The following is a 23,914-nucleotide window of genomic DNA, read 5'->3' as shown; positions in this document are numbered from 1 at the left end:
AGCCATGTTTATGAGGACTCTGAAGGTGAGCATCTGTGTGTACATGTAACTGCACACGCCCTTCGTCCTGCACACATGAACAGGTTTGCATCTACGCATGAAGCATATGAACATTTTCAGCAGACTGTTTCAGGAACATGGCTCTGGAGCCCACCCACCTGGTTCAAATCCCGGCTCTACCACTGCCTACCTATGGGACCTTAGAAGGTGACTTGTCCTCCCTGGGCCTCCCCTTTCTGATCTGTAAAATGGGCAGAAGTACAGTAACTACTTCATAAAGACTGTTGGGTGGGCTCAATGAGTTCATACACACAGTGAGCTTGGAACATCACTGGCACACAGTAGGTGCTCAATAAATGCGTGTCTGTGTACAGGGCACCCCAAGCACAGCCAGCTATACTTCTTGAGTGTCAGCATACACCTCGACGTGCGTGTCCGCAGGCACCGTGTGAACATTTGTGGACATGGTGTGTGTACAGGGGCCAACCCAGCAAACCACCCACAGGCTTGGCCTGGCTCACCTCTCCCCCCTCACCCAGTCCCAAAGCTCATTTGGGGACCCCACTCTCAGCCTGGCATGGGCCCCACCCCACCTCCACCTCTGCCAGCTCACCTGGCTCAGGGGTGTATCCATCTGAGTTGAGGGTGTCCATCCGTCTCTGAGGCTAAATGTCATGTGGTCAGCAAGGGTGAGCAGGGCATAGCCCCTCTTATGAGACACATGAGAGGACTCCCCAGGGACAGTGCCCAGATTGGGGGGCCTCTCCTGGTCTACAGAAGCTCCCACTCTTCTTCCCAGGCTCCCCGGAATAGGACCTATCGCCTGCCGCCCCCCCCCCAGCTCCACCCCCAAGTCCCTAACTCCGAGAAGCCTGGCTGACTCACCTGGGTGAGCGTGGATGGATGGGCTGGGAGTGTGGGAGCAGCGGCCCCTGGGAGAGCAGAAGGGACAGTGAGGGACATGGAGGGATGGGGACTCCCACCGCCTACCCCCACGGCCTGCACCCACCTGAGGCAGCACTGGCACTGGAGTTAGGACAGGCCTCCTTGAGGCAGTAGATGAGCCCATCAGCCTTCAGCTTCAGGTACTCTACCAGCTGCAGGGAGGGGGTGTAAGGCAGGCTCCTCTCCTTCCCAGGAGCCTGAAGACCCCATCACAGCATCCCCCCAGAACAGGGTGGGTGGGCAGCCTACCTGCCAGAGAGTGTCAAACTTGGTTCCCTCAGGAATGCAGTACTTGCCGGCCTTGTCCTGGCTGATGAGGTAGTGGTACACGGTTTTCCCGTAGATCAGGGACAGCGCGTACGTGCCCTGCTCCTTCCGGGGCCTCAGCCTGGAGGGGGCAGGGAGGGGGTGTCACTTCTTACAGCCACCTGGTCCCTTTCTGTGTGTCCCCCTTCTGGGCCTCAGTTTCCCCCACACAAAGTGGGCCCTATACCCCAGAGCCTCATGGAGAAGCAGCAGGGATGGGGAACCAAGGCCAGGCCCCACTGGACTTCCAGACCCACTGGTAATGGGTCAGTAGGGGGAGAGGGGTATGAGAGTCCACAGGGAAACACATGTCCAAGGCCAGGGGAATACTGGCCCCCATGGCAGACATTTGGCCCTGCACAGCTGGACACTCAGCCACCCATAAGTGAACACTTGGCCACTCACTGCAGACATCCCACCACCTGTGGTCAGACACGCTACCATCCAGGAACAGACACTCAGCCACCAAAGGAACACCTGGTCCTCCCAGCTGAGTACTTAGCCACCTTCAGCCAGAACTCAGCATCCCCTGGGGCACACTCAGTCATCTGGGAGCACACTCAATTATCTGGGGACACAGCCATCCAGAGGCACACTCAGTCATCCAGGGACACACCCAGTCATCTGGGGCACACTCAGGTATCTGTGGTCTCAGTTATCTGGGGGCACACCCAGTCCTCCGGGGCACACCCAGGTATCTGGGGGCTCACTCAATTATCCAGGGACACACCCAGTCATCTGGGGCACACTCAGGTATCTGGGGTCTCAGTTATCTGGGGGTACACCCAGTCCTCCGGGGGCACACCCAGTCCTCCAGGGCACACCCAGGTATCTGGGGGCTCACTCAATTATCCAGGGACACACTCAGTCATCCAGAGGCACACTCACATATCTGGGGACTCAGTCATCGAGGGGCACACCGAGTCATCCGGGGGCACACCCAGTCCTCCGGGGGCACACTCAGTCATCCACAGTCATACAATAGGAGGGTACCTGGCCATCTACAGCAGACACAGCCTTCAGCGGGGAGATTTCAAAGGATTCTCTCAGGGATAGAAAGTCATTTCCACCCGGACACCCATCTGGGTAAGCACAGCTCCGTGACTAGAGCACAGGGCTCCTTTGTGCAGATTCGAACAGGCTGCCTGCCGTCCCAGCAGACTGACCAGCTAGATTGACAGGCTGACTTTGATAGAATGAGTCTTGACTGCCCTCTGCTGGAAATTTGTCAAAATAAAAATACAAATCTTCCAGGTCTAGGTTGGGAATTGTGCCCCTCAAAGATGGTGGCCCTGTGCAGGTAAAAACTGCCCACCCACATACACGGCCCAGAGTAAAGACACACACAGGCCAATGAAGAGTCAGAAGGCTGCGTCCTCACATCCCACGGTGAAACCAGTCAACATCACCCACAAAACAGCTTTGTTTGAATCATTGGCACAAGGTCTCCTGGGCTCAGTGTAGATTTCCACCAGAGGGGGCGGGGGACAGTCTGCGGGTCTCAGCAGGCGCTGGTGGGAGTTGCAGGCAGCTGACCAGTCACCACTAAGGAGGTGCACGGAGTTAAAGAGCAGCTGGCTGGCAAAAGGCAGCAGGAAATAGCCATGGGGATGGCATGAGAGTGGGCACCCTCAGAGGTGTGGGCTCGGGCCTCACCCATGGGTACTCATTCACCGGACACTCATTTACCAGGTGCCAGCCATGGGCCAGGCACCGTTCTAAAGGCAAGGACATGGTGGTGACAAGACAGATGTAAGCCAGCCTTGCATTTGGGCCATCTGTTCACCCAAAGAACAGACACATGTCCCCTAAATCACTATGGTGGGACCTGAGTGAGGGACAGAGGGATGACAGCCACCATCCCACCCATTCCTACATGGCACACTCCCCAGAGAACAATGGAGTGAATGACGGTAGGGTTCCCAGGCTAGCCTACAACAGTCTGGGGAAACAGGTCGAAGTAGGAAACTGGGGTGTGGGTAATAGGGAGCACTGAAGGCCAAGGAAGAGAACCCCACAACAAACTAAGAAATGCAAACGTGCACACAGAGGATGTTACTTTCATGACTAGACTGGTGGGCTAGCCTGGAGGTTATGATCTCTCATTACTAATTCTCTTGAGAAGTGAAAACATTTCTTACGGGTCAGAACCTTAAGTTTTAAGCTGACAACAGAAGCTCAATGCCCAGCCACTCACCAGCAAGTATGTGTGTGGTAGATGGAGAAAACAGCCACAACACCTGGCTGCTCTTCCCATCAATAGATGAAGCCTCTTTCTCTGTCTCCCGAGTCCAGGCTTGACTATGTGACTTGATTCAGCCAATAAGACATTAGAAAACATGACACAAGCAGAGGCTTAAAAAGTGCTTGTGCGCCGGGGCTCTCCCTCCCTTACTTTTCCTGGCAACCCTGCAGCCACCATGGGAACGAGTCCGAGCTAGGCTGTTGGCGAAGCCACACGGAGGAGAACCAAGGCACTCAGCCTGCCAGGTGCCAGACGTGTGAGTGAGGCCACCCTGGATCATCCAGCCCCAGGCAGCCACATGAGCGATCTCAAGCAAGGCCAAATGAACTCAGCCTAAATTGCTAAGCCACAGAATCAAGAGTCAATAAATGACTGTTATTTAAGCCACTACATTTTAGCATAGTTTGTTACACAGCAAAAGTAACTAATACACTTTCTTTGGAAAAAGATAGGTGAGCAGCCACTAATTCCTGAGTAATAGCCACACAGGCAAAGACATATATGGTGTGGTTGACCATATATACATAGATACATTTCAGCACCTCAAGTTTTACTTTATTCACAAAAAAATCACTAGGTGGTGGAAATTACCTATCCTTGCAGTGCAAACTTCCACCTGAGGTTGAGGTAAAGGCTAAGAAATAAATGTATCTCCATTCTTAAAAAAGAAAAGAAAAAGAACCTGATAATGATGACAAACAAAGAAGCTCTCATTTATTAAGGTATTGGCTCTAAATTCTTCACATATTTGTCATTTAATCTTCACAGCATCCCCACAAGGTAGGTACTACTATTGCCCCCATTTTCCAAATGAGGAAACTGAGGCACAGTGAGATTACATCTCCTGCCCAAATCATACAGCTGGTAAGAGGTGGAGTCGGATTAAAACCCAGTTCTGGATGCTACAGTTAATTTGCTACGTTGGAATGACACCCCGCTCTGTCACGGATTAACTGTGTAACCCTGAGTAAGTTGTTTGCCTTTTCTGTGCCTCAGTTTCCTCATGTGTAAAATGAGAACCAGACCAAACCAGTTGCTGTCGAGTTGATTCCAACGCATGGCGACCCTGTGCGTGCAGAGTAGAACAGCACTCCATAGGGTTTTCATGGCTGTAACCTTTTGGAAGCAGACCGACAGGCCTATCTTCCGAAGCACCCCTGGGTAGGTTCAAACCATCAACCTTTCAGTTGGTAGGCCAGCGCTTAACCATTAGCATCATCCAGTGACTCCTGCAAAACGGGAGAACCAGACCAAGTCGGAGCGTCTTAACCCGAAGTGGACTCCGTGGATGAGGTTTGGGAGCAGCTATGACCTCGTATAACTCTGCAAAATCTTCCGGGTAAACGTTCCGGGGAGGGCCGGGGGAGCTTAGCCTGAGTGGGATCCCCGAGAGGGTGTGAGAGCCGTAAAGACTAAGAATCACTGGACCATACGCTCTCACAGGCCCCTTCCAGGGTCAAGTTTCAAGTTGACTCAACCAGAACCACAAGATGCCGCAATTATGCAGAAACAAAGCAAATCTCTGCAGCAAATAGTCTTAGGTGCCATGGCGTCCATTCTTCAGCAACCCTGAACTGTGCTCAGCGCTAAGCACGGCCCCGGTCTCAGTTCCAGGCTTGAGGTGAATGGGGCTTTCTAGTACACCCCCACTCTCCTACAGAACGAGACCAGTTCTGGGCTTGTCCCGCGTGCGGTCACCGGCCTGGGATATTCCCCAGCCCTGCCCCGCGCCAGGTTTCGTTGCCACCATTTTGATCGTCATCCCGTGACTCTCCACAACCTGAGAAAGCACTTACTGACCACAGGGACCGCAGGCAGAATCTATAACAGCAAAGCTATCCAAAGCACGCCTTGCTTCATTTTCCAGGTGTCTGGCTCCTTGCAGCTGCTTCTGGACATCTCAGTGTGAGTCACTGTCCTTCATCGTGCCTCTGGACCTCGCCACCAGCCTCAGTCTCTCTACTGGGTCCGGGTCCCAGCTCCCCAGCCTCACCGCTCCACAGCCAGCGCTGGCCCTGCCTGCCTCTAAGGCTTCGAGCCAGCCTAGTATCCAAAGCACCTGCGGCTGCTCAAAGCCACTGGCCCTGCGTCCCCGACTGATACGCTCTCTTCGGAAAAAGACATGTAAGCTCCTGAAAGAACAGTCAGTAATCCCTGAGCAACAGCCACGTAGGCAAAAGCTTACATGCTGTGGTCAACCATACATACTTCAGTGCCGCAAATCCTACTTTATTCACCAAAAAACCACTAGTGAGATTCTTCCTAGCTCAACAGGCTGGTTAATTAAGTCTTAGCCTGTCATAAATTCTGCTCTATCATATAAAAGTCTGCAAACGTTTTCTCGAAGCTTATGACAGAACAGATCGAAGCTGAGCAGCTGTTCCGGTTGAAACTGGGTTGGGGGCACAAAATCCCATCTGCTCAACTCTCCACTCATGTCTTCCACATCCCAGAATCCTCTGGTACTTTTGGGGGGGCTTAAGGAATCTGAAGGAGTCCTGGTGGCATGGTGGTTAAAGAGCTCGGCTGCTAACTGTAAGGTCAGCAGTTAGAACCTACCAGCTGCTCCGCGGGAGAAAGATGTGGCCGTCTGCTTCTGTAAAGATACAGCCTCGGAAACCCTACCGGGCAGTTCTGCTCTGTCCTGTAGGGTCGCTGTGAGTCGGGAGTGACTCGGTGGCAGTGAGTTTAAGGAATCGGAGGAACGATTTTAAACCAGTGGAATGGCAGGGTCATTATCTGCGTGTGTGGGTGCAAGGGCGAGGAGGAGAGGTGATGAACAGGGGAGGGGAGAAGAAAGAAAAACAGGAGACAGGCAGACTGTGCGGTAAGGAAAAGCTGCGTTAAGGACTGGAGATGAAGCCACAGAGGGAAACGCAAACCTCAAAACAAAGAAAGATGACATTACATTTTGTGGAGGGGAAAGTGGAAACCAGGAGGAAGAATCTCCTTACGGCAATGGGAAGAGTCACAGGCTCTCATTTCGTTGTGGAGACTTGGGGAGGATGCGGGGTCACGTCTTCATAAGCCAGTGAGGTAGAAATGTGTGTGAGATGTATGGCCAATTACGGGTAACATCTTAGTGTCACCCCAGGAGTGGGAGTGTACAGCATCTGGGCAAAGATGGCTAACTTCTGAACAAGCACCAGGTGTATGAGAAGATGGGGGTCCCCAGATGCACCAGGTGCAGCCCCAAATGCCCATGTTAGAGCTGCCCATCACCTTCACGGTGACCTTACTTCAGCCCTAATCCAGACTTTGTGAAAATGGCTGCCTTCATTCCTTTCCCCTGGGGAGTCTCCTCCCCCAGGGTAATGCTGGGTCTGACCCTGTGACTTGCTTTGGACAATGCGACATCAGTAAGTAACATTACACAGCACAGGCTTGAAAACACTGTGTACTGGGATCTGCCCTCTCTGGCTGTTCTTGGGAACCCCGCAGACACCACCAGGCGACCCTGCATTACCCCAGGAGACCCTGAGCCAGTAGCCACGCAGGGGAGCTATTCAGTCCCAGCCCAACTGACCCAAACCAGAAGAACTGCCCACAGAATCGTGGAAAGTTTTTTAAAAACTGTTGTTTTGAGCCACTAAGTCTTAGGGTGGTCTGTTACGTGGCAAAAGCTAACTGATACAAATGCAAAGCTAAGTTTACCCTCTTAGGGAAAGCAGCCCTATCTTAAGTTGTTCAAAAGCAACCCTTGCCGCTGAGCACTGGAGCACACCATTCAAGAGTTCCTTCAGAAACTCTGGAAACTTCAATTCACAGGCTAAATCTGTAAGGTAAAGTGGAAAAAGAATGATTTTATCAGCCGACAGCAGAATTTGGGGAGGGAACTGCGTCCAGCCAGAGACGCCCAGGCAATCCACCACACGTGTGTGACCTCCCATGCGTGAGGAAAATCAAGAAAAAGGGATCCGTCCCCCCAAATGGGTTGGCCCAGCAGAGGGGACAGCTCTAGAGGAGGTAGGTGAAAGGAAGGGTTCAGCGGGCAGGAACTCAGGCCAAGAAGCGTCCCTGAGAACAGACAGCCCCCACCTCCGGGAATTCACAGGCACCTCAGGAAAGGTGCTGGACTTCCAGGAGGTCATGGCAGAGACACAGGCACCAAGTTCCTCCATATCTCAAGGCCTGAGTGACTTTGGCTGACATCTGGGCAAGACTGGTTATACAAAAGAGCCCATGTCCAGAAAGCGACAGTCTCAAACAGGGCTTTCAAACTCATCAGCGTTCTAAAATACCTTTGGAGAAATTATTTCACAATAAAAAAAAAAAACGTGCAGACTGTCCCATGTCTCAGCTGAGGCTCGGACACACACGTTCACCCACACACGGTGACAGCTAACTGTGACACATCTCCGGCATGATGCTGTACCATCACTTTTTGGCCCCCTGCTCTTGGGAACCCTGGTGGCACAGTGGTTAAGAGCTACAGCTGCTAACTAAAAAGTCAGCAGTTCAAATCCACCAGGCGCTCCTTGGAAACTCTATGGGGCAGTTCTACTCTGTCCTATAGGGTGTCCTATAGGGTCGCTATGAGTCGGAATTGACTTGACAGCAACGGGTTACAGTTTGCTCTTGGTGACCCCACGTACAACGGGATCAGACCATTGTGGTCTGTAGGGTTTTCATTGGTCGGTTTTCAGAAGTGGATCACCGGGCCCTTCTTCCTAGTCCATCTTAGTCTGGAAGCCCTGCTGAAACCTGTTTCAGCATCACAGCCACAGGCGGGCCTCCACTGACAGACGGGCAGCGGCCACACATGAGGTGCACTGGCTGGGAGTCAAGCCAGGTCTCCCACATGGAAGGTGAGGGTCCTACCACTGACCCACCACTGCCTGCACTGTCACCACACGTATTAATTCATATAATCCTTATAACGGAGCCTTGGGGTAGGTACTGCTACCATCCAAGGGCAGTTAGAGGGGTTCCTTCAGCACTCTCGCAGGCCTCCCACCTCACTCAGGTAAAAGTCACTCGCTGCAGTCCACCTGCCACCTCCCCGCTCTTACCTCCTCCCGCCCTCCCCCTTGCTTACGGGGCTGCAGTCACGCTGGAGCCCCCTGTGTGTCCCGGACACACGGAGTAAAGGCCTGCCTCCTGCCTCTGCCCTGCTGCCCCCTTTGCAGGGACACTCACTTCCTCAGAAAGCTGCTCAGCTCACTTCTCACCTCCTTTCCTTACTTAGCATCCCCTTCTCAGGGAGGCAGTGGTGTCACTGGGGGGGCACGGGGGGTGCGGGCCGCACCAGTGACAATGTCAGAGGGGGTGACACCAAAATGGCGGTCTCTAAAACTTTTGCACAGTGTTTCAGCAGGAATTTATTATTTTTTATAAGGATATCCCTGTAGTTCGTTACAACGAAACGTTTTCTTAATCCCGGCGTGCACATATCAGTATACCTACAAGCCTAAAACCCGACGCTTGCTTACTTTCAAACCGTCTAAGGCGGCGTAGTGGTTAAGTGTCGCGGCTGCCAGCCGAAGGGTCGGCAGTTGGCGTCCGCCAGGCGCTCCTCGGAAGCTCTGTGGGCAGTTCTGCTCTGTCCTGTAGGGTCGCTGTGAGTCGGAACCGCCTCGACGGCACTGGGAATGCGCTCAGGTCAGAGCTGTCTTTATCACCCAGCATAAGGACGCCTTGAATCACATGGGGCCGTCTGCACGCTACAAGCAGGCGCTGTGGTTTTCGTTCCTGCCGGTGTTTTCACGGCCGCTGATTTTGTGAAATTTTCTGATGTTTTAGGTACAATATTGTGGTAAGTAGTGTTTGTGAACCCGTATCACTACCTTTTTTGAGAATGAGGCAGTAATTAAAGTGAAAGAAGAAAAATGAAAAAAGGGTTCCACTCGGCAATAATGTTGTAACTGATAATGTAATTCAATGTAGAAAAAATTTACAAAACAACTTTGTTAGTATTCATATAATCTAAGAAATATTACATATAAGCAATTTACAACTCTATTTATCACATATTATTCCGTGATTAAAATTGAAAACAAACATTACTAAGGATTCTGTATGGTTTGGTATGGGAAGAAGTCCACAGGGAGGGGGTGACACCATGAGCTACCCCACTGGCTGACACCAACCCCAGTGACACCCCTGCAGAGAAGCCTCCTCCGACCACCTAATCCCAACAGCAAGCCCCCTGCCCCCATGTACACACGTGTAGCATTTGCCACCATCTGTTATGCCTTAAATTGTATTTATTCATTGTCTTTGCCTACCTGTGGCACGGGGCAGGGGTTTGTGTCTGTCCTCAGTGCCTGGCACTCAATAGGTATTCAGGAAATATTTGTTGCATACATGAGTCCACGTAGAAAGAGGAAACTGAGGCAGGGAGACATTCCACTTGCTACTTGCCAGAGGTCTACAGTCAGTAAGTGGCAGAAGCCGGATTCCAACCCAGCAGTCCAGCTGGAGGAGGAGGGGGCTTCCTAACCACTACTTTTCCATAGAAAAATCCCTCTGCACACGCAGAAAGGCACATGTGTGCACCCACGCGGGCTCATCCACAGGCGCACCCCTTACAGCCCACCCGGCACACTCAGGTCTCCCCCAGCCCTAGGATCCTGGCCCCCAGACCCCAGTCCTCACAGCCCCCAAACCCCAGACTCCAGCCCCCACGTACAGGAACTTGCCGTCGGTCTGAGCCCCCGAGTAGAGTTTGCGCTCGGCCTCTTCACGCGTCAGATTGGTGTGGTACCAGGGCATCCGCTCGTGGGCCGTGGTGGCGATGAGCTTCTCCACCTGCGGGGCCTGGCTGATGATGGCCTGCTCCAGCGCCTCGCCCTAGGGAGGGAGGGAGGGCTTGTAGGTGTGGCCGACTGTGCGGCCACAGGAGCCCCTTTCCAACTCCTGGACCCTCCCAATCGCTGTAACCCCACGACACGCACCCCCACTCTGGGCACCTAAAGGTACGGAACCCCCGCCAACTCCTACAGGCCACGCCCATCCGTGTCCCGGCCCCCAGACCCCACCTTCCAGCCTGGTCTCAAGTGCCTCTCCAGCTTCCACCCGACGCAGGGAGTCGGGCACCACAGTGCCCTCCGCCCCCGTTGACCTCCCCACCCCAGGCCCTCTCACGCTCTCAGGCCCGCCCCCAGCCAAGCCTCGGCCCCTCCCGGCCGTGTGCACCTCCACCTTCCCGTCTAGCGTGGTGGAGCACTCTAGCACCGCTCAGGCTGTGGGAGACGACCCCCCGCCACCGTCACAGGCCCTGCCTCCAAGGTCTCCTCCCAGGTGCCACCCACAACCACAGCCCCGTTCCTTCAGCTGCCAAGCCGGGAGCACTTAGCATTGCTCAGCCTGGCGAAAACGATCCCTCTCCCCGACCCCAAAGCTCCATCGGTCCCCTCTATCCCTCCTCGGTCGCAACCCATCCTTTATGGGTCTGGCCACATACAAGCCCCGTCCTGCCCTGGGCAAGCCCCGCCCATCCAGGGCCCGCCCCTGCCCCACAAGGCCCCGCCCACAAGGCCCCCGTCCCTGCCCTGCCCCACCCTGTCCAGGCCCCGCACCGTCTAGGACCCACCCTGTCGCCTTCAGACCCCGCCCCGCCTCGTCCCCCGCCCCTCCCTGACCTGGCCCCGCCCCCTTCGGCCAGGCCCCGCCCCTCTCTGACATGACCCCGCCCTCCCCGACCTGACCCCGCCCCGGCCTGGCCCGCCCCTCCCGGCCTGGCCCCGCCCCCCGGCCAGGCCCCGCCCCGCGCCGCCCGCGCGCTCACCTCCAGCTTCCAGGTCTGGCGCACGTAGTCGCGCACCATGGCGTCGCGCAGACTGTCGAAGACCCCGGGCTGGGGCTCGAGGCCCGGCGGCCGGTTGCACGGCTTGCGCAGGTTGCAGGGCAGCCCGTCGGCGTCGCGCGAGTAGAACTCGCAGAGCTCGGCGGGCCCGCAGTGCGCCTTGCCGCCCGCGATGGCGTAGGTGCCGTTGAGCTGGCGCTCCACCGGGAAGTGGTGGAAGCGCACGTCGTGCACCAGCGAGAGCACGTAGCCGCCCAGCGAGCGCAGGCACTGGCGCAGCAGGAACAGCCCGTCCGACATGCCCGCCAGCTTCAGGTGGTCCTCGGCCTCGGCGCGCGAGATGCTGCCGTAGAAGAAGGGCAGGTGCGCCGCAGGGTCGGGCATCGCCGCCGCAGCCGCGCGCAGGGTGGCCCTGAGCCTCGTAGAGCCTGCGGGTTCAGAGGGGGACTTGGGGTACACCGGGGCCTCGCTCGCCTACCTGAACCCCGTCCATGGGGCGCGCCCTGCGCCTCGTAGAGCCTGCGGGTTCAGAGGGGGCTTGGGTACATCGGGGCCTGGGCTCCCCTACCTGAACCCGGTGGGTTGGACCCAGAGGTAGCACGACCTGTCTGCTCAGAGTGCCATTGTGGAGAGCCTGCTTTGTGCCAGTGAACGTGGAGAGGAGCTCCAGCCTGCTCGCTCATATGGAGAAGTCCAAAACCCACCTCTAACTTTTCAGAGACCGTGTGCGGAGCGCCCAAACACCCCCACTGGCCCACACACACACCAGAACCCAGAACCATGCTGTTATGGATTGTATTGGTCCCCAGAAAATGTTTGTCACCTTGGCTAGGCCATAATTCCCAGCATTGTGTGGTTGTCCCCCATTTTATGATCTGAAGTAATTATCCTGTGTGTTGTAAATCCTAACCTCTATGATGTTAATGAGGCAGGATTAGAGGCAGTTATGTTCGTTCATGAGATACGGCTCCATCTACAGGATAAGGTTGTATTTTGAGTTAATTTCTTCTGAGATATAAAACAGAGAATGGAGCAGAGAGGAGAGGGACCTCATACCACCAAAAAAGAAGCACTGGGAGCAGAGCAAGTCCTTTGGACCTGTGTTCCCTGTGCTGAGAAGCTCCTAGACCAGGTGAAGGTTGATGACAAGGACCTTCCCCCAGAGCTGACAGAGAGAGAAGGCCTTGCTGTGGAACTGGCATCCTGAATTTGGACTTCTAGCCTAAACTGTGAGAGAATAAACTTCTCTTTGTTAAAGCCATCCACTTGTGGTGTTTCTGTTACAGCAGCTCTAGGTGACTGAGACACGTGCATTCACTTCACAAACACGAGTTATTACTGCATTTCAGGCCCAGTACCGGGAACATAGGGGCATAAGGCAAACGTGGCCCCTGCCCCGTGAAGATGATGTTCTAAGGGAAGCAAGGGAATGCAAAAAAAAAAAAAAAAAAGCAAAGAGACAGAAAATAATAATTACAGGTTGAGGCAAGTGTTATAAAGGAAATAGAGTAATATTTATTAAGAGGCTGCTGAGCCCGAAAGGTCAGCAGTTCGAATCCACCTTGGAAACCCTGTGAGACAGTTCTACTGTGTCCTACAGGGTCTCCATGAGTCGGAATTGACTGGATAGCAACAGGTTTGGTTTGGTTTTTGGTTGCCGGGATGGTCTCCGAGCTAAGATTTGAAGGATGAGGAGCCGATTTGTCGAAAAGCCTAGATCACATCAGGTGGGGGATCAGCAAGGTAAAGACTGGAGCTGGAAGAAGCTTTGCTCATCAAAGGAAAGTTCTCGTCAGCCTTCCCTCCCCCTTTCCACTAACTCTCCCCTAAGCCTTAGAAATCCCCCTCATCCTGGAAACTCCTTCCTCGCCCTGCCTCTATGTTTTCACAGACAAGTTTCTGGACCTGTAAGCTAATCTGAATATCCGTCCACAGAGATTGGTTAAATACAGTAGGGTTTAACCCCAACATAAACCTTGATACAGCCAGCCATTAAACAAAATGAGATGTGAGATTGAACCTACTGGTAGAAGAAAAACAGAAAGCATGTTTCTATTTGGGGAGAGAGAATTAAGGATATTTGGATAGTCTGGAGCCCTGGTGGCACAGTGGTTAAAGAGCTTGGCTGCTAACCAAAGGTCGGCAGTTCAAATCCACCAGGTGCTCCTTGGAAACCCTACGGGGCAGTTCTACTCTGTCCTTTAGTCGCTCTGAGTCAGAATCGACTCAGCAGCAGAGGGTGGATAGATTGTAAGTCAGATAAAATTGTCTGTTCTCAGCTTTCTGGGTTATAAGGTGTCTGCTGAGGGATTGAGTTATGAGGTGCCTGCAATTCTCAAGACTCAGAATGTACATATAAGATTCGTTCATTTCATTGTATATAAATTTTATTCCCCCATCAAAAAAAAATAACTAAAATATTGAACCCCAGTTAATAGTGTGCACACAGAAGTGTTTCGGGGTGACGGGTACTGCACTTTGCTTTGAAATGCATCCAAAAAATAACACAGACTGACAGATGGATAGAGAAGAGGGAAAAATAGATGGGAGGGTGGGTGAGTGGGTGAATGGACGGATGGACGAATGGATGGACAGACAGATAGATGATAAAGCAAATACAGCAAAATGTTCATTGTAGAATCTAGGGTGGGTAGATATACAGTGTATGGTTCTTTCCATTTTTCTGTATGTTTTAAATGCTATAAGGTTGAAACTTTGTCTCCCCGCAGCAGTTGTTCCTCTACGAAGGTGGGGCCCAGCATGGCCAGGAGACATGGGCCTGTGTTCTGGGAAGCCCTACTTGGTTATGCAAATGCAGCAGGAGGTGTAATAAAAGTGGCTATGGATTGCAAAAGGCCACCTCTCCTGGGTGTCCCAGGACCTGCAGGAATGGGCTCTGGGGCTTAGAAGAGTGAGAAGCCAGCGCTCCTGACAAGACCCCTGGAGGAGGGGTCAGAATCTGCTTTCTAACCATATTGCTTCTGATGCTGAGGTTGGGAGAACCAGCTTGAGGGGAATCCCGGATGTCACAACAGATACAGGCAGATGGGAGTCCCAGTGACTAGTAAGACTACATTTGTATCCCCACCTGGAGAAATGGGTGACCATCTGTCATGGATTGAATTGTGTCCCCAAAAATGTGTGTCAGCTTGGCTAGGCCATGAGTCCCAGTATTGTGTGGTAGTCCACCATTTTGTGATCTGATGTGATTATCCTGTGTGTTGTAAATCCTAACCTCTCTGATGTTAACGAGGTGTGATTAGTGGCAGTTATGTTAATGAGGCAGGACTTAATCTACAGGATGAGATTTATTTTGAGTCAAGAGAGAATGGAGCAAAGGGAAGAGGGACCTCCTCCTACCAATAAACAAGAGCCGGAAGCGGAGCACATCCTTTGGAAACCCAGGATCCTTGTGCTAGAAAGCTGCTAGTCCAGGGGAAGACTGATGATAAGGACCTTCCCGCAGAGCCAACAAGACAGAAAGCCTTCCACTGGAGCTGACACCCTGAATTCAGACTTCTAGCCTCCTAGACTGTGAGAGAATAAATTTCTGTTTGTTAAAGCCATCCACTTGTGGTATTTCTGTTATAGCAGCACTAGATAACAAAGACACCATCCCATGAGAAGGTTTAGAGATGCATTAAAAAGAGTCGAGAGAGCTCCTAGGTATTCACCCAAGAGAAATGAAACTTCCATTCACACAGAACCTCCCACAGGGACAGTTAGAGCAGCTCTATTCATAATTGCCAAAACTTAGAAACAACTCACATGTTTCTCAAGAGATGAACAGACAAACTGGTACACCCCGTACAATGGACTACTACTCAGCAATAAAATGGAACAAAATACAGATACACAGCACAACATGGATGGATGAATCTCAAAGGCGTTTTGCAGAATGAAAGAAGCTAAACCCAACCCAAAGGCTACAAACTATATGATTCCACTCAGAACTGTAGTAATGAAGAATGCATGAACGTCAGGGCCTGGAGATAGAAGGAAAGATCACTAGTCTAGATCTTGACTGAGGTGGTAGTTTCTCAGCTCTATGCATTTATCAAACCTCACAGAATTTTCGCTAAAGTGGGTGAATTTTGTGTTGTTGCTAGGTGCAGCCGAGTCTGTTCTGACTCCATAGCGACCCTGTGTACAACAGAAGGAAACACTGCCCAGTCCTGCACCACCCTCACAATCCTTGCTAAGTCTGAGGCCATTGTTGCAGCCACTGTGTCAATCCATCTCAAAATTCTTTTCATCAAAGGGGAAAAAAGGAGCTGGGAGGTACAGACACACTGTGAAGTGTGAATCATAACTGAAATAGGAAAGACAGGGCTGTCTACATTCCCTGTCTCTGCTTCCTTGATTCCCGTCCTCTCATCCAGACTGGAAGCCTGCCCCTGCCCCCAAGGCTGCCCTCCCCCTGGTGGGTGAGCCCAGGGAAATGGCTACGGCTCTCCTCCACGTAGGACCTCTGAGTGGTGGCCCCCAGCGGCCCCTCCTGCCTGCTTGAGCCACAGGGCACTCTCGGGTGCTGGACCAGCTCTCTGACTTCTCCCAGTCTGACCAGTCCTGCTGTCTCCTTCCACAGCCCTGTCTCCCCTTATCTGGGTGGTCCTGTCTGTGGCTACACGGCCACGCCCATCTCTACCCCTAGTCCAGATCTGTCTTCTGAGGTCAGTGTGTGCTGGCTTTGTGGCTGAACTTCACAGGCTGTTTGTGTTAATACAACCCGAGATCCAGAGATCCAGATATAACTCAACTGAGCCTGTGGTTGACTGAACCCCTCGGTGTGTTTCCCACATGGGCTGAGCTCCAGGGACTGCAAGATGCTTCTGGGCTTCCCTTGCTCAAGGATCTACTGTGGCTCCCTCCTGCCTCCCTCATTGAATCTAAACTCCCCAGCCCTCTGCTCCAGCTAGGCTGTGCTGCTGCCCTCCCTTCAAGTTCACGGCCATCCTTTCATCCATGTGGTGCCCTCCCCCCAGTGCACCCTCCCTATTCCTCTCCATCATCCCAAACTCAGCCAGCCCTGACTCTCAGGCTCCTATGTCCGCTCCCTGGTAGAGTATCAGTAAGCTCAGGACACAGAAGCAGGTGGGGGCTTGTCCAGGGGCAGTGGTAAGGTGTGGGGGAAGCTAAGCTGGTCTCTGGGGCAGGAAGCTGCGGCAGGAAATTGTCGGTAGCAGTTTGAGAAGCTCCGCCCCACGGTGGCCACAGGTGCAGCCTGGGTAGCCATAGGTGGGTGAGGGCAGAAGTCAGGGATGGGGTGGGGCCTGGCCCTCGGGGCCAGTCAGGGCCACAAGCCATGACTGGCCCCCTGGATCTGAGGCCAAAGTGCCCCGAGGCAGGTGTGTTTCCTGTGCCTTCTCAGTTTTATCCCATGCTCCCCTGTCTCACTACCAATAATAACAGTCATGATAACCACCGCACTGCCTGGCAGGCAGACCACGAGAGCCGGCCCTGAGTCCGCTCCTGCCTCCCTGAGCCCTTCTGGACTGTCAGGAGTACAACATGGGGTGACTACTTCCCAGGGATCCCGTGGCAAGAAAGGCTGGAGAGGCAGGAGGGGTGGACAGAAAGACAAGGCGGAAGATAAAAGGCAGCACCAGGAAGCTGGAGCTGCTGCTGAATGGGGCTGGCCGGGGGCTGGCAGCTGGACAAAGCGGAAGCCCGGCCAGTATGAAGTGTTCACTTTTGGAAGGACTCAGCCAATCAGGAGCCTGCCACTGCGACCCTAGACTCGGGGCGGGGGATCAGATGCTTCTGTCCTGAGCTGTGTCCAGCACTCCATGGCCTGGCCGGAAGACACACCATCACACCCTAGCCTCCCTGGGGCTTATCGGAGGGCAGGGCCAGGGCTTGGATTTAGGAGTCCACCGTTTGTTGTTCATCCCCCCGGCCCAGCCCCCAGACCTGCCAGAGCTGAGTCCATCCAGCCCCTCATGAGCTGGCCCTTCAGGGATCCTTCCCAGAGTCTGCAGCCCTGTTGGGTCACCCCAGGGAGACCCATGGGTCACCAGCCCTGTTCTCACAGCCCAGGCCCCAGGAAGAGGAAGAAGAAGCCGTTGAACTTTGACAAGAAATTCTCCCACTGGCGTTTCCTCTCTGGGTAAAGGCAGCGTTTTCTCACGTCTGACCAGAGGTTCCCTATACTTTAAAACAGAGCTTTGAATCGGTTTACTCTGGTTTGAGTCCCTGCTGGGAATCTGCATTTACACCCTATATATGGAATCACAGAATCACAATCTACATGTTAACAAGATCCCCAGGGTTGCTCTGATGTATACACGTGTTTTGTTAATGTGGATTCTGATTCAGTATACCTGGGGTGGAAATGCAAAGTCTCAGCGGGGGTTAGAACTGGAATAAATCAGTATGAAGCCCCGCTTTAAAAATACTTCGAAGGAAAAAGAGTCAAGTGCTCAAACACATTTTCACAGTTGTGCAAAGCATACTAACATATTAAAAAGACCTGCGCAGAAGACCCTTTTTATCTTGTTCAATCCCCACACTTATGGCGAAGGGCTTTTAAGTTCTACTGTCCTGTGGAACATGCTCGGGACATCAAAATCGCCAATTAAATGCTCACCCCGCAGTGGGGGGCTGTGGCAGTCAAGATGCTGAGGGAATGAGCCCGTCTGATTGGACCCGGCAGGAGGGGGAGGCTCTGCGTACCCCTCAGAGACTGGACATGTCCCCAGGGTGCTGCTGGAGCAGCGGGCCCTGGCCGCTCGAGCCTCCCTCACTGACCCGCCTTGTTCTCCACTGCTGGCCCTCCGACCGAATCCTTTGTCCTCCGCCCAAGACCCCCAGTCTCCCCTGGAGCCATGTGTCCTGCTCCTTAATCCCCGGGCCAAGATGGGCCCCCTGTGCCCACCAACAGAGCTTTCATGGGGGCAGCAAGGCATTTGTCAGTGAAAATGCCACCTTGGGTGCGTTACGAGCAACGGTGGCACCCGTTAGCATTTACTGTGTGCCTCGCTGCTAATCAAAAGGGTGGAGCTTGAAGCCCACCCAGAAGCACCTCAGAAGAAAGGCCTGGCCATCTACTTTGGAAAATCAGCCCTCGAAAACCCTGCGGAGCACAGACTATGACTCCCGTGAGGTCTCCGTGAGCTGGAGTCCACCCAAGGGCAACTCAAGGGTTTTATGTGCCACAGGTGGTCAGACACCTTCCTGTATTACTCCCCAGCACGAGGTCAGATTTAAATCACGGGTCTCCTGCTCAGTAGCTATGTGATCCTGGGCAGTGAGTTATGCTCTCCGTCTGGAAGAGGGGGCCAGCAAAGCACCCACACTGAGTGATGGTGGGGATTCCACAAGACAGGTGCACCCAGCACAGACCACAGACTTGGCCTGCCCTTGTGCACTCACGTCCTTCTCTGCTCACAGCCGGCTAGGGCACCCACCTCAGCCAGAATAAAAGCCCACGTCCTCCTGGCAGCTCATGAAGCCTTGTGCCATCTGCCCCGACACTTCCCTGCCCTCGCTCACTCCCCTCCAGCCACACAGGGCCTCTGATGCTACTGGCTCAGGTTACTTAACCAACTCAGGCCTGGCCCAACCTCAGGACCTTTGCACTGCCTATTCCCTCTGCCTGGATGCTCTCCCCGCTAATATCCCTCCCTGCATTCAGGTCTCTGCCTAAATGTCACCTCCCCCAAGAGGCGGTCCCTGACCCCCTGTCTAAAATAGCCCCCCTCCTCTATCCCCGACCCAGCTTTATTTTTCTTCACCACCTAAAATATGGTATTTGTGTTGACTTTTTGACGTATCTTTCTCCCCTTCTAGAATCTAAGCACCATGAGAGCGGAGACTTTATCTCGTTCCTCTGCCTATAAACCAAGACACGTACAGTGAGCCCCCTCCCCGTCTGCGGTTTTAGTGACCGCGGTTTGAAAACATTTAACGAGTCCGCAGCAGGATGAGGTCTCCTGCAGTGCCGCTCCATCATTCACATAACTTTATACAGTATATTGTTACAATCGTTCCATCCCATTATTAGTTATTGCTGTTAATCTCTTCCTGTGCCTAATTTATCACGGGCACGTATGTGCACGGGCGGTCTTGGAATGCATCCCCTGCAGATAAGGGGCATCGCCGTAGTTGGCGCCCAATAAATGTGTGGCGGATCAATCAATTAATTAGTGACTTAATTAGTATAGCAGTTATAGTCCTGGGACGGGGATGAGGGGCAACAAGGGCCAACGCAGCCTTGTGGTGGCTGGGGACACCTCTGGCGTCCTTGGAATCTGAGCAGCCTGATGAGGGTGAGGGGCCTTGGGGGCTTCCTTAGGACATAGGGGTGAGTGGTGGACCTAGAGGCTTCCTGTCACACTGAGAGGGGCCCATGGTGTGGGGCAGAAGAGCCAGTCGGAAGGAGCCATCGTTCAGGCTGCTCCCTCTGCCCCAAACAGTGCCCATTCCTTCTCTATGCTTCTGGTCCCAGCTCAGCAGCCCCTCCTCTGGGAAGTATTCCATGATTCCCACTCGGTCCATGCCCTCCACCCCACCACGCCTGAGTCAGGTGCCTCATCTGGGCTCCCAGGAGCCCCTTCCCCATACCACAGTCCTGACGGCCGACTGTGATCATTGCCTGTTCCTGTCTCTGATCAGGAGGGCTCCCCAAGGCAGAGCCATGGCTATCTTGCTTTCTGCTGCAGCCCCTGCTTCCTCCCTGTAAATGTCTGTCAGATGGAAAACAGCAAAATTAGTAGCCTCTATTTTTTATGCCAGGGACTATAGTAAGCCACTTACGAGCATTATCCATTTAGCCTATCCTCACTGCCACTCCCTCACGTGGGAACTGTTGTCCCCATTCCTCAGCCAAAGAAACAGGCTCAGAGAGATTGATGTCATGCCCAGCAGCACACAGCCTACGAGTGGCAGAGGGGGGAACTGAACCTGGGTCCCCCTGATCCAGCAGCCACGACTTAACTGCTGTATCAAATGCATGAGGCATTGGGAGAGCAGAATCCACAGCTCTGAGCCGGGGCCCCGGGAGCCCCCATGTCCCCACAGACCCCGAGCTGGCCCAGGTTTTGCTGCACCTTGAGCGGCCTTCAACTGTCCAGGCCCAGAGAGTGCCCCCCCCCAACTGACCTGCACTGCCTGGGTTCTAGAGCTGCCTGGGTTCTATGGCTGAGTGACCCCAGTAAGGAGCTTTCCCTCTCTGGGTCTCAGTCCCTCTGATGGTAAAATGGACATGGGAAAAGGGTTAAAAAATAATAATAATAAAAGTTGCCATCAAGTAGATTCCAGCTCATGGTGCCCCACGTGTGTCAGAGGAGAACTGTGCTCCATAGGGCTTTCAGTGGCCAATTTTTCAGAAGTAGATCCCCAGGACTTTGTTTGGAGGCATCTCTGGTTGGACTCAAACCACCAACCTTTTAGTCTGTAGCCTAGAGCACTAAGCATTTGCACCACCCAGGGACTTCAGGAGAAAGGCTGGGGGCTGGGAAAGAGTAGATGAGTGGGGCTGGAGGTGCCTGATACAGACCTGGGGGTAGCATGGAGCTGTCCCGTGCACTGTGGAGTATTTATAACACCCCCTGAGTCATGGCAATGAAAGATGTCTCCCCCAAAAAAAAGCCAAACCCATTGCCATCGAGCCAATTCCGACTCATAGCAACCCTATAGGACGAGTAGAACTGCCCCACAGAGTTTCCAAGGAGCGCCTGGTGGATTTGAACAGCCAGACATTATTAAATGTCCCCAGGGGCAGGAAAGAGGCAAAATTGACTCTGATTGAGAACCACGGCCTTCACCCTAAGCTTTGGTGTGGGGCAGGGCGTGGTCAGGGATCAGTATAGAGGTCCAGGATAGTCCCCAGGCGCTGCTGGAGTTCCAGAGCCTGAAACATGAACATAGAGCTCATAATAATAACCACACCCTGTGCCATCAAGTCAATTCCGACTCATAGTGACCCTACAGGAAGGAGTAGAACTGCCCCACAGGGTTTCTAAGGAGCTGCTGGTGGATTCAAACTGCCAACCTTTCGGTTAGCAGCTGTCGCTCTTAACTACTGTGCCACAGGGGCTCTGACCAGAGTAGAGTGGGTCCCAAAGCTAACCCCTTCTGAGTGGCGTCTCATAAAAGGGAGTCCAGACCCAGAGACAGGTCCACATTGGGTGAAGAAAGCCAGAAACCACTGGCTACTACTAGAAGCTGAGAGAGACAAAGAAAGGCCTTTCCCTCTAGCCGATGCCCTAAATTCAGAGTTCTAGCCCCCAGGACCGGGAAAAAATTAACTTTTGTTCTTTAAAGTCACCAGCTTTGTGGAACTTTTCTGTGACGCATGGTAACTAAGACAAGCATGTACAATGTGCTAGGCACCCACTTAATCCTGTTGAGAGCCCCTTACCTGTGAGGGAAGTATTGTTATGGAACCTATTTGTAGACAAGGAACCTGAGGTGGAGTGACTCACCCAAGGTCACACAGCTACCAAGTGGCAGAGCCAGGGCTCGAACCCAGGCAGCCTGGCTCCAGAGCATCCACTCGAACACCGTGCCTGATCCCTGCCTGCCCAGTGTCCCTGCCAGGGCTTCATGGGTGAGGCCAGAAGACAGTCAAGAAATGGAAAAAGAAGCTGTATACACGGCAAACAGGCTTTAGCAGGTGGCACCACAGGGCCTTCCATCCAGGTGGCTATGCCCCTAATCCCTCAGCAAGGTTTTATTAAGCATGGACCCAAGAGGGCAGTAACGAAGCTTGTCTTAAGCCGTTTACCACATAAACCCCAGTTTTCCTGCCTGGGACACCTTTCCCAGCCTCTCACCCAGCAATAAGGAGCTGACCACCCACTAGGTGCCAGGTGCCAATCTTTTTATCTGCATTTAACAGATGCACAAACTGAGGCTCAGGGAGGCCAAGCAATTTGCCAAAGACACACAGCAATTGAGCAGTATTCAAGTGGTTTGCTCCTTCACCTCTCTGGGTCCCCCTTTAACCTGAGCTGGCCTGCCGTGGTTTCCCTCAGGGAAATCTTCGGCATTGTGTTTTTGTGCTTCACAGCTCTGTTGAGCTACTCCTCGTACTCATGGGGCCTGGGGGCCAGAGTACACTACTGCTTTCTATGCTTCCTGGAGCCAAAGATGCGGCCCTGATGGGCCCCAGCAGGAGGCCAGGGACTGAGGGTGAGCAGGGGTCTCTGTCCCCTGGACACCGCCACTCACCCGAGCCTCCAGAGTTGGAGATGCTTCCCTCAGAGTGACCACAAGCTGCCTCTGTTTCCTTCTCCAGCTGGACACCTCCCACCCCGGTCCTACAGCCCTCCTGACCCTCCCCAGAGGCCTTCTGGCCCTCCCCAGCGGCCTCCTGACTCCAGGTGAACACTCTGTCCACCTCTGCCAGACTCAAGCCACACCTGAAGACACTGGCCAAGTGCTGCCTGGGGAGGACTTACCTGTGCAGACCTGGTGTCTCTGTCCCCAACAGCGACAGACAGCTGGTTCTAGATGAAGAAATGGGGCCCAAAAATCCAACTTGAGTTTCTCTGTAACCCACCAGCCCCTTCACACACATAGTCGAGGTCTAAGGAGATCGCGCCCCATCGGGGTTTCTCATTCAGGGGGAGTTTTATTCACCCTCTGCCAGGTACCCCAAGGCCCTCAGAGTGGCAGTGGTGGCAGGACAGGGGCAGAAGGCCCAGGACAGCCACTCACCTGGATGTGCCAGAGGCAGCACCAGGCCCAAGCAGGGCAGAGACCTGGGCCGGAAGGCCTGTGCTACTGACAGTGGCTTTCTCTGAAACTCAGCCTGTTTCCTTAATGCGAACACAGGAAAGGGGGCCGCGTTTGAAGTTTACGTCAACATCACAAAGTGCTGTGTTCAAGGAAAATCACAGGCCATGTGCTCTGGAGATGGCAAAGGGCATTTCCGGGGCCCAGCAGTGGTGGGGACCTGAGGCTAGCCCGCCACAGGGATTATGCCACAGTGATGATTCCAACCACAGCCTGAAACACCCCCTGCCTGGGAGGAGGGGACCCGTGAGCAGAATCGGGGTGGGGCGGGGGCAGTGGGAGGGGGAACCCAGGGCTGGCTGGAAACCAGAGTGCCCGCCATAACCTCTGAGAGGGGCATCAATCCAGGGCCTGCCTCTGCCTGAAGCACCCATCAGACCAAACCAAATCAAACCTGTTGCCATGGAGTCGATTCCAACTCAGCAACCCTACAGGACAGAGTAGAACTGCTCCATGTTTTCCAAAGAGCAGCTGGTGGATACAAACTACTGACCTTTCGGTTAGCAACTGTAGCTCTTAACCCCTGCGCCACCAGGTCTCTACCCCATTTGAAGGATTTACTTATTCCACAGGCAGGTTAAAGGTGGAGGCAGGAGAGGCCCACACAAGCAGTTGGCACCCTAAAGGCCCAGAGCAGCTCAGTGCACCAGGACAGCAGCGACACCGCTAGGCCCCTGCCCTCAAGGCCCACAGCCTAGAAGGGAAGGTAGCTGAGCCAAGGGGGAGGCCAGTGCTGGGATGGTGGCAGTCAGAGCACCACGGGTCCCGGAGGAGTGCCTAAGAGATGTCAGGAAAGGGCTTCAGGGGAATCAGTCACCAAGTCAAGACGTGGAGACAGCCTGTCCCAGCCTGGCCCCACCTCGGAGCTTCTCAGCACAGCTGCTCCTGGGGGATGAACACCTCCTGCTCTGGCCACGGCCTCTTCCTCG

At 53.7% G+C, this 23,914-nt stretch overlaps 1 protein-coding gene across 4 annotated transcripts in view; it reads right to left on the bottom strand.

The window, feature by feature from the left end:
• LOC100666693 (tyrosine-protein kinase ZAP-70) overlaps positions 1 to 23,147 on the bottom strand; it is a 31,235-nt gene extending 8,088 nt beyond the window's left edge. The window contains exons 1-9 of one of the 4 annotated variants that reach the window (XM_064268426.1): positions 22,908 to 22,968; positions 22,649 to 22,696; positions 11,722 to 11,762; positions 11,226 to 11,671; positions 10,128 to 10,288; positions 1,195 to 1,333; positions 1,010 to 1,097; positions 886 to 932; positions 614 to 665 (exon numbers count right to left, since the gene is read on the bottom strand). In XM_064268426.1, the coding sequence (XP_064124496.1) occupies positions 614 to 665; positions 886 to 932; positions 1,010 to 1,097; positions 1,195 to 1,333; positions 10,128 to 10,288; positions 11,226 to 11,627 (889 nt within the window). In that variant the 5' untranslated portion in view covers positions 11,628 to 11,671; positions 11,722 to 11,762; positions 22,649 to 22,696; positions 22,908 to 22,968. Of the gene's footprint in view, positions 1 to 613; positions 666 to 885; positions 933 to 1,009; positions 1,098 to 1,194; positions 1,334 to 10,127; positions 10,289 to 11,225; positions 11,672 to 11,721; positions 11,763 to 22,648 lie in introns of all 4 variants that reach the window. The other 3 variants (XM_064268423.1, XM_064268424.1, XM_064268425.1) reach the window with 3 other exon arrangements.
• Between the last annotated feature and the right edge of the window lie 767 nt (positions 23,148 to 23,914).

The sequence above is a fragment of the Loxodonta africana genome, chromosome 15 (assembly GCF_030014295.1).
Source record: "Loxodonta africana isolate mLoxAfr1 chromosome 15, mLoxAfr1.hap2, whole genome shotgun sequence".
Taxonomy (NCBI): Eukaryota; Metazoa; Chordata; class Mammalia; order Proboscidea; family Elephantidae; genus Loxodonta; species Loxodonta africana.
This window is presented reverse-complemented; position numbering and strand designations above follow the sequence as displayed.